General features: G+C 47.5%; 1 protein-coding gene across 1 annotated transcript; it reads right to left on the reverse strand.

Moving 5' to 3' along the window:
- Nucleotides 1-116: 116 nt before the first annotated feature.
- On the reverse strand, nt 117-8,072 carry CDKL2 (cyclin dependent kinase like 2). Its single transcript, XM_033060082.2, has 13 exons — nt 7,799-8,072; nt 6,166-6,360; nt 5,724-5,902; nt 5,486-5,598; nt 5,178-5,317; nt 4,799-4,887; nt 4,224-4,350; nt 3,335-3,606; nt 3,068-3,158; nt 2,217-2,328; nt 2,000-2,106; nt 1,616-1,708; nt 117-1,123 (listed from the first exon to the last, which is right to left on the reverse strand). The coding sequence occupies exons 1-12, from the start codon at nt 7,970-7,972 to the stop codon at nt 1,649-1,651; spliced, it is 1,659 nt and encodes a 552-aa protein (XP_032915973.1). The 5' UTR covers nt 7,973-8,072; the 3' UTR covers nt 117-1,123; nt 1,616-1,648.
- Nucleotides 8,073-9,835: the final 1,763 nt, after the last annotated feature.

The raw sequence follows: 9,835 nt of genomic DNA on the forward strand, positions 1-9,835 counted from the left end.
TCCCCCAAAAACCTCCACTCTTCCCTCCCCAAACCTTCTTTTCCCCCCTGCATTTGCCCATGGCTGCCTGACTGCTGTGGCCAAGTGGAGCCATCCACTATGGGGACAGTCAAGCCTGGAACTGGAAGATCTTTTTATTTACAAATGCAATGTACATGTCAAGAGACAGCATGGAGACAAATCCCTAAATACAATGAGTTCAGACCATAAATCTGTCATGATCCATCGATGGGAAAGGCTGTATTTTGTGGAAAAATAAGTTCCAAAGTTAATGACACCATAGGAGTTGTGACAGGTGATGAAAAACAGTTGTGAGCAACACAGGGGACAGCCCAAAACTGACCACAGACAAACTGAGGGAAAATAAGCAAAAATTGTTTCCAAACAGTCAAGTTTTACTGTCCCATTCTCCTAGGGGATCTAAAGGAATGACAATTTGAGTTACTGGGACATTCCATGTGTCACCTGCATCACAGCTCAGTATTCCACAGGGATATTCCTTCCTTCACCATCATCAGCAGCCAGACAACACACCCAGGTAAACACCCCAAAGACAACTGCCCAAACACGGGGTCAAAAATTTGAAGGGAAAAGAAACCTAAAACAAAGTGACAAGTGCATTAGCAAAGGTTTGAAAGGAACAGCTGCAGATTTGCACATTTAAATATTGCATTCCTTGCACAAATGTTTTCTTCACTGTCAAGGCAAAGGTGCTTTTCAATCCAGATCAAGCAGCCCACCAAAATATGAGAATTTTGGCATCTGCTTTCGTCACTATCCATTGAAAAAGAAACCCCTCACGCGGGCAGCAGCTGGACAATAGAAAGCCCAGTTTCCTTCAGAGTCGTCCAAACCAACTCCTGCCCTTGTCACACACCAGTGACCACTGCTATTCTCAGACAAGACCTGGCCCTAAGCCAGAAAGTCAACATTCCAGGGGCTTTTTGCATGCAAGAAATCCAGCAGCAATGGCAGCGCAAGCTCCGTCCTCGGCCCGGACTGAGGCGCTTCCGTGGCGGTCTGCTGCACCAACAGGAGTAAGGGATCCTCCTCTCCCCTGCAGACAGACCTGGCAGCTTTAGCCCCTGCAAACTCAGATGGATTGTTCCCACTGCTCAGTCACCTGTGTCAAGAGGAGAAAAGGAGAATGACTCTGGACAGACTAACAAAACACAGAGGTGCTCCCTGGTGAAAGGCTTCCTTGATTTTGCTTTGTTACTCATCCTTACCTTGCTGAAGCTGTGCACTTACACCTCTGTGTTTCAGACCAGAAAACTTGAGTTGTTTTTCCCCTCCTCACATACAGGCAGCCAGCTTCCCCTCTTTTTGTTGTTCTACCAGCTTGCTCAACCCCCCAAGTTTGTGAGCTGCTTAGTTTCCAACCCCAATGCCCAGAACCTCAGGTCAGGAAAATGTTTTATCAGGAACAGCATGCTGTGTACTGCCCTCAGTAAGAAATCTGTCATAGCTGTGTGTCCTGACCAAAAATGTGAAGTATAAAACAATTCTGCTACTGCACTACCCATCCCTAAGTAAATGTTCATTAAACACTTCATTTCACTTCATGCTCATTTAGAAGCCCCCAGCAGGCTACAGAGCAGAAAAGAAAGCCCACCTTTTACAGGCAGGTGTGACCCTCTCCCCAGGGCTAGTGCTCGACCCTGGGGAAGTTGGCTTCTGATGCATCCGGCATCAAGGTGCCTGACAGCTGTAAATTGGGAAAGAATGAGACAGGATCAATTTCCAACTGTTGTATAAACGATCAGAAGACAATCAGAAACAGCCTTCTAAAGACATGCAGTGCCAACAGCTAACTTAAAACAAATCTGTTCTTTGGTCAAATCAGGCTTCAGAAATGCTCCCCCAGTGCAAGACTTACGATCCCAAGGCAAATTCTGCTCCTCTACGAGTCAAACTGGAACTCTGTGGGCCATGCTGTTGAGAAAGTCACAAACCAAACAAATAGAGAGCAGCACAAAACACTTTATTGCTTTGATACCTGCTGTGAAGCCAGACTTGAGTTATGAAGGTCGATAGCAGCGAGGGAGGGGACTCGGGACTCTGCAAATGTTCTATTTTCCTTTTTCAGAAATCTAGGATGCCGAGCTGCAAAACAAAACCAAGGCGTGCCATGTTAAGGCAGTGAGAGCTGACACACTGCTTCCTGACACTGGTTTGGTGCCCAGGTTTTATTTAGAGCACCTCAAAGTTCCTACCTTCCGCTCCCCTCAGCTCGGGGAGATGACTTAGTTCTGGCAAACGCACATTTGTCTTGAGGAATTCCCATTTCTTCTTATTTGTGTGAAGCGTGGGTTTCTCATTAATAACCTGTAATCAAGGGCACATGGAACAGCTCATGAAAATATAGGAAAAAATAAAGCAGTAACACAGCAATGTTCTGATGTAGCTGGAATTTCTACAAGGGTGAGACAAGAGACTCTGATGTGTGTGAAGGAATTCAACCTGCTCAAGTGCTATTTATATATAAGCGATGGAAAAGAAACAACAAAATAAAAACAATCATCTAAAGTGAGGCTGCTTATGGAGAGCACTTGAAGAACGGCTGGGATTAGTTATCTGGAAAAAGGCAAATGTTCCTGGCTGGCATGGTAATAATCATGCCTAGGTAGTGAGGGTAGAGGAAAACTTTCCATTTCACTTGTTTTCCTTATCAATTTTTAATGCATTTATGACATGACTAAGTAAGGCCCTGGCTGCATTAAATCCAAACCCTCAGTTCTGCTTCAGTGGCACAGCACACATGGTCTATCTTTCCTGGCCAGGCAGGAGGCAATGGATATATTCCAAATCTCACAGATATCCTGTGCTGGACTGCTCCCCTCATTGAAAATTGTTTTCTGACATAAAATATATTTTATGTAAGAACTATTAGCAAGGGATAATGAACAAAAAATCTGCAGGAAAAAAGGGGAAACAAAACCAGTATTTCTAGTGGGCAGTTATGGTGAAAGATGGATCAGATGGAGTTCTTGAGAGTACAATACATAACTGCATAACAGAATTTATTTTTGCTTGGCCAAAGGGGACAGACAGACAGACAACTCACCGGTGTCAGGCTAACACTGCAGCGGGTCAGTGGAGAAGGCTTCCGTGCCTTCAGCAATGGGTTCAAGTATTTTTTATTCTTTTCATCAAGTCTGAAATCAAAAATGTCCCAAAGTAGCTATTAGCTTGGGTAATGAACAGTGAATATAAAGCAACAAATGCAAGGTATCCCAAACCCAACACACAAATATTCCCACATCTTCACCCTGCACCTCCCAGGATATCACAGGAATGATGGATACAAGCTCTCCTAGCTCTGCTCCCATACCTGTAATTAAGGCCCCCAGGCCCAGAACCCCTCCCAAGCGTAGGAGAGAAGTTCTGGTTGATGGGAGGGATAACTGTGCCTGGGTTCTTGGCATAGTCCAAGCTGCTGTTGGAATCTCTCAGGTTGTTCTGAGGGCTGAATTTAAATGTGTTGGTTGGGGTGTTGTAGAGGAAGCCCAGCCTGGAGGACCGATCTGCTTTCTCTGCATCAGCTTTAGAGGGCTTGGGCTTCATCAGCTTTCCATCTTTGGTCCTTGGTCCCATGCAGAAATCCTGTTCAGGCAGAGAAACATCATCATTCCTTACAGTCGTGTTGAAAAAGCAGTTTACAGCAGTGCATGCAGGAAAAAAACCATGTCAGAAGCCTACATGTGCATGATTCTGCAAGAATCTAATGGAGATGGAACTGGTTTTGTTAGAAAATCTCTGCTTTCCATCAAACAGGAGAAAACTTGTCAGGGTGCCAGCACTCTCTGTAAATAAGTCACTTGAGACTGGAATCAGAAATGGAGGAAAAACAGCTGTATCCTGTGTCTTTTCCAAAGAAATTAAATAAAAGCTCAACCCAATGTCACCTCAAAGTCACCCTGAAGCATCCTTGGTACCCAGCTGAAAGGAAAATTTTTAATTTTGGAGACAGAGCTTTAAAACAAAGCATGTTTCTATGATTCAGCATGACTTATGCTTCCCAAGTGATTCGTCCTTCAGCTCTGTATTGCCAGGAGCTGCACCACTGTGTAGTTCACCTGCAAGGGACTGGCCAAAGAGCCACCTGCACACTCCTGAGCTATCTCCTAAAAAATAATTTAAACTGCTGACTTACTTTAAAAACAATTATTTTAAAACATGAGGAAAGAAAATACAGGTTTGGAAAACACACATGGACCAACCTGGACGCTGATCATTTTTCTTTCTTCCAAACTATCATCTTTGTCCCTTTTAATGAGTTTATATCTTTTTTGGAGCTGACGGTCTCTGGCATCTTTCAGGATCTTTTGTTTAAGTTCTTGGGTAAATCTACATCCCATATAAGAAGAAAGGAAAAAAAAAATAAGAGGACTTCTGTTAATATCATCATCAGAGTTGTTAAGCCCAGGCTCCTATAGCCTTTTAAGCAGTCAAACAAACTGTGCCATTTAACTAACAAGAAGCCAAATGTAATGTATGCATTAAACTAAATAAAATCTTCAGCACACACTCTTCCCAATACAGCAATACAGGTGTTTGCATCCCAGTTTGTTGAGAGGCAGAGTGAATGCAGTCTAAGACTGTACTACCAATATGGTGTGCCACTGATGAATTAATGTCCTGACAAGGTAAATGTGTCACGGCAACGCGTTCCCTTCCAGGGAGGTCAAGCCAAAACAAACTAAGACATTCAGCAGACCCAGTGAGCAGTCTTCAAGAACAACTGCTTCACTTCTTCCTAACCAGAGCCTGCAGTGAGCAGGAAAGGAGCTTTTACCTTTCAGCGAAGCCGTCCTTGTTGAAGAAATCGCCCTGCAGGAGCGCGGCACAGGATGGTCTCTTGTCTGGGTCAATCTGCAAGCACTCCTGTCAAACCCACACGAACAGGAGGAAGTAAACACACCAGGAATTAAACCAAGGCATTGGCATGTCTGAGTGAAAGATCCCTGCAGGATATGCAGTGACCCCTTTGGCCCTGCAGCGCTGAGTGCCCCCAGCACCCTGGACTGGAGCTCTGGTATCCTACAGCCCTCAAGCTGCCAGCCCCAGCAGCACGGGGAGCTGAGAGAAAGGCACCTGAGCAGCCCTGTTCTCAGCTGCACGAGGCAAAGGACAGGGAACAGAGAAACATTTGCAGGAAACAGTCAGTTAATTACCCTGGCTAAGTCCAGTGCGGCAGGGGGGAGCTTGGGATAGCGTTTCTCCAGGGATTCCAGCTCCTTCACCTCAGGCAACTTCATGCCAGCAAAGAGGGGGTTTTTATAGAATAACTCCTGATGTCTTGGAATTAAGTTACCTGGAATCATGCAAACAAAGCAACCACATGGAAAAATACAGGCCAGTGAAACATGCTGAAATGCTGGGTCAGCACTGCAGGAAGGGGTTGTTATCTTCCCACCCATCAAAACAAATCTGAGCCCTTCATTCCTGAGCAAACACAAGGAGCCTGAGGGACTCTTCTTACCCAGGCACTTAGTGATATGGAAGAGCTGGTCAATGTCTGAGTCTCCAGGGAAAAGGGGCTCTCCTGTAAGCATTTCTGTTATCAGGGTGCCAGTAGCCCACACGTCCACAGGCCTGGGGAGAAAAACCAGCACCACCCCAGCTCAGCAGAGCTGCGTCGATCCAAAGGCTGAGGCAGCAGATGGAGCACCCCCTCCATGCTCCCCAGAGCCCTTCCCAGCCTGGCAGGCCAGACTCACCTGCCGTATTTGCTGTCCCCCACCAGCAGCTCCGGGGCTCTGTACCAGCGGGTGGCCACGTAGTCCGTGTAAACTTCCCCAGGAGTTGCCAAGGGCCGGGCAAATCCGAAGTCGCAGAGTTTCACAACTCCTGACTGGGAAACCAGTATGTTTTCTGGCTTAATATCCCGATGGATTATCTGCAGAGAGAACAAGAAGTCAGGGCAAATTCCCTGTTTGTACATAGCAAACTGGCTGGCTCAGCAAAAGGTGCAGCTTTCTCATATTCAAGTAGGAATTACAGGCTAACACAGAACCTCTGGTTTCAGACACATTTATTTTATCTACCTCTTTTCCTTTCCAGACAAAGTGCTGTTTCTCCAAGTTCAAAAAAAGATGTGCTTCTATTCTAATATGTATCTATTGATTTTAGCTGCAGAGCTGATTTCTTGCTCATACTCACATTGTGGCTGTGACAAAAGGCAATTCCTCTCAGAATCTGAAACAAGTATTTCCGAACCGTGTCGTAGTCCAGTCCATTGGGAGAGGCCTCAAGGTCATCGAGCACCGTGTGATCCACAAATTCAAACACCAGGTACCACCGCTTCTTCCTTTTACACACATCCAGCAGGCTCACCAGATTCTCGTGTCGGAGTTGCTGTCATAAAACAGAGAATGTTTAGTGAGGGAAAACACTTACTTAGGGAAAACTGTGAAGAGAATTTTTTAAAATATTTTTTGAAGGTAGTTTTTTTAACTGCAGCCCAGCTGGGACAGTACCAAAACAATGCAACTTGAATAAAAAGAGCAAGAAAAAGCAGCTGTGTTTTCTAGTTATTTTGTCAGCGCGTTCCCAGCAGACGAGAATCCACCTCCAATTTGTTACACATTTATCACACACCAACATAAAAGGCCATGCTACAGAGCACAGTTATTTATTAGCTGGAGCCTGGCAGGGAAACATCACCAGAGGCTGCCTGGAGGCAGCACCAGAGCCCAGGGGTGTGACCCAGGAAGATGCAAAAGGACTGCAGAGCACAGGGAATTACAGGGGAAACTCTGCCAGCCACTCTGCACCTCTGCCTGCCCAGATTTCTTAGAAGGTCTGACAAGAGAAGAACTTTTAAAGGATAATCAATAAGAGAAAAACCTCTTTCCCCAAGAGTGATTTATTCCCCACACAGGAGACCCTGAAGAGGTTTCGCTGTCTTCAGACACAATTAAATTTCTGCCCAATCTCAAGAAAAAAATAAAACCAAAGATTCACAGGGAACAAGGGAAGGAACTACACAGAAACGAAACCTCCAGGTATTTATTTCCCCTGTGAGAAGCCACCCTTCCTGAGCTGTGTATACAAATTCATGTGTGTCCCAATGTTTAAAATTCCCACAAGTGCCCATGCACAGGGACAAGCACTGCACGTGGGACAACCTGTGCCAGCGCCTCATCACCCTCACAAGGAATAATTTTTTCCTAATATCCAGTCAAAACCTACTTTCTTTCAGTTGGAATCCAGTCTCCCCTTGTCCTTCCCCCTTTCACCACAATATTGACACCACAATTGTCACTCCAACAGCAAAGGACACAGTGCCACCTGGGAGCTACACATGGCTCGGGAATCTCAGAGGAATCTCCTCCAGCCTCTTGCCTGCCAGGAAGGTGCCATGAATAAAAGAAAATACAGAAATGCTTTCCTGGAAGCATTTCCCCTTCTCAGCCCCCAGCCCGTTCAGCGTCACCATTCACCCGCAGGCTTTAAAAGCTCCGCGTTTCTTCTATTTTATTTCTATTTTCAGCAAATTCACAGCAGCCAACCACCAGGAGGCAACAGAGACCGCGGAGCATTCCCTGCCAGACCATCACCAGGCTGTCCCCATCCAGGATTCACAAGTGAACCCAGCAGGGAAAAGCAGCTCCGCGAGGCCACGGCACAGAAAGGCCCCGCAAATCCAGCGGGGCTTGGCCGAACGTGGAGATCCAAGCAGGGCCCAGCGAGCCTCTCCCTGGATTTCGTGGCTAAAGCCCGAGCTGATTTGCACACAGAGCCTTTACCACTGAAGCACAGAGCCGCTAAGGAGGGGTCCCGGCAGCCTCACCTTGAGCAGTTTGATTTCCCTCAGGGCGATTTTCCTCACCGCCGCGTCGTCGTCGCTCTCCAGGAACTTCTTGACGGCCACGATCTGCCCGTTCTCCCTGTTCCTGCACTTGGTCACCACCCCGTAGCTGCCTTCCCCCACCAGCCCCAGCACCCGGTACTTGTCCATGGCCATGCTGGGAGGGCCGGCGCCCCGCGGCAGGACGAGCCGGGATGCAGGGACAGCACCGGGGCGGACGGCGGCGGTTACTGCGGCAACGGCCCGCCGTAAAGCGCGTCCACGGCCCGCCGTAAAGCGCGGCCGCGCCCCGCCTGTCGCGAAAGGCGCGTGGGCTCACAGAGAGCGAAAAGGCCCGATAAAATATATTCGGGAATAAAATGTTATAAAGGCTGTTTTCTTAAAGCCGCGAGGGTAAAGCGTGCTAAGCGACCTTGTCTCCTGTGCGGTGGGCTGAGTGACATGTTAAAAAACCAGCGTGGATCCATGTAATGCTCCATGTGTGGTTGGGGGGCTGCTGGTGTTGCCAAGGATAAGCCATGAAAAAGGCGGAGTAATTTGGTTTTAGATGTCTGTGCCCTTTATCTTTTTACTGTGCACTTTATCTTATAAACCTGGCAGTGTCATTTGCACATGTTATTTGCAACTTAACACCATGCATGGACCTGCTCCCTTTAAGAGGAAGGAAAGCTGGAGCATCCCTGTGGGTTTACTCATGGAGATACCAGCCAATAAATATTTTCTTAATCCAGCATCCCCTTGTCCTTTCCATCCAGTGGTGTATGTAGCAACCCGTGATGGTCCTCTGCTAACACTGACTTCTCATGTTCTGGGCAGGAATGGCATGGCAGGACACGCGTAGCAAAACACCGCCAGGAACAAACTGCAGAAACAAAGGCATTCAGCACGGATATTCCCAATATTCCCACCTCCTTTTGGTGGCCTCTATTTCACAGCTGAGGGTGTTGTGGAAAAAAAATGTGTTGAACTTTACTGAACAAATTTATGAACACCTGTCAGGCTAGAATACAGCAACATTCCTCTTTGGGAAAGAAGGAGTATATACCTTGCCAAAATATCGATTTCCTGGAAAACAGTGTAATGAGGAATCATATATCCCAGTAATATTTTCTGGAACCTTCACTGAGTCACATCGATATGCATCACCCTCTGTAATTAATTCCTGGTTGCTTTTATGCCTCCTTCACCCTCGTTCTCTCTCCCTACATGCAATCACAGTAATGCGCCTTTCCAGGCTGACCTCACATTTCCAGGGAAAGGAAAACATCGGAGTGTGGTTGGCAGTGATTTATTATATCCCTCCTACCTTCTACTGCTCATCACTATTGCAGCAAGTCGCTCCTCTGGGTCCTGGCATCTGTCCTGTGCTGCTAATGGAGAGGGACTTGGAATCCAATTAACTCTTCCACTGCTGAGATACTTTTGGATCTGTTCAAAGAAAGGAGCAAACCACGTATTTGTAATGACACCATGGACGAGGGGGAACGGATTCAAACTAAAAGAAAGCAGTTATTAAATTGGAGATTAGGAAAAAAGCCCTCCCTGTGAGCGTGGAGAGCACCTGGCACAAGTTACCCAGAGAAGCTGCGGCTGCCCCATCCCTGGACGTGTCCAAGACCAGGCTGGACGGGGCTTGGAGCAATCTGGGATAATGGAAGGTGTCCCTACAGAGGGTTGGAATGAGATGGGCTTCGAGGTCCCTTCCACTCTGTGATTGCGTGTCTCCCCGTGTCAGTGCTGGGCTGTGATTTAAGGAGCCAGAGAGGCCAAAGAAGGAGTGAGGAGCCGTGCCGAACCTCTCCGTGCCCGTGCTCCAGGTGTGTCCGGCCTGGGAATACACCCCTAACAACAGGGACCTCGCACGGGACTGCTCTCCCTCCAAACGCGATTTCTGCCCATGCTCTTCCATCCTGCCCTCGGAAACACGGGCTGCCGAGAGCCCATCCCTCCTCCCGGGGCGGCTTTGGGGCGGGATCCGCGGGGCTGGGACGGTCCCGGCGAGGGGCGGGCTGATGTGGC

This window comes from Catharus ustulatus, chromosome 5 (assembly GCF_009819885.2).
Source record: "Catharus ustulatus isolate bCatUst1 chromosome 5, bCatUst1.pri.v2, whole genome shotgun sequence".
Taxonomy (NCBI): domain Eukaryota; kingdom Metazoa; phylum Chordata; class Aves; order Passeriformes; family Turdidae; genus Catharus; species Catharus ustulatus.

Excerpts from the sequence above, each read along its gene's own strand:
- CDKL2 (XM_033060082.2), bottom strand. The coding sequence starts at position 7,972 with ATGGCCATGGACAAGTACCGGGTGCTGGGGCTGGTGGGGGAAGGCAGC. Across the intron at positions 6,361-7,798 it reads GGGAAATCAAACTGCTCAAG|CAACTCCGACACGAGAATCT; the intron begins GTGAGGCTGCCG and ends GTTTTATGACAG. Across the intron at positions 2,329-3,067 it reads GCAGTGTTAGCCTGACACCG|GTTATTAATGAGAAACCCAC; the intron begins GTGAGTTGTCTG and ends CCTTGATTACAG.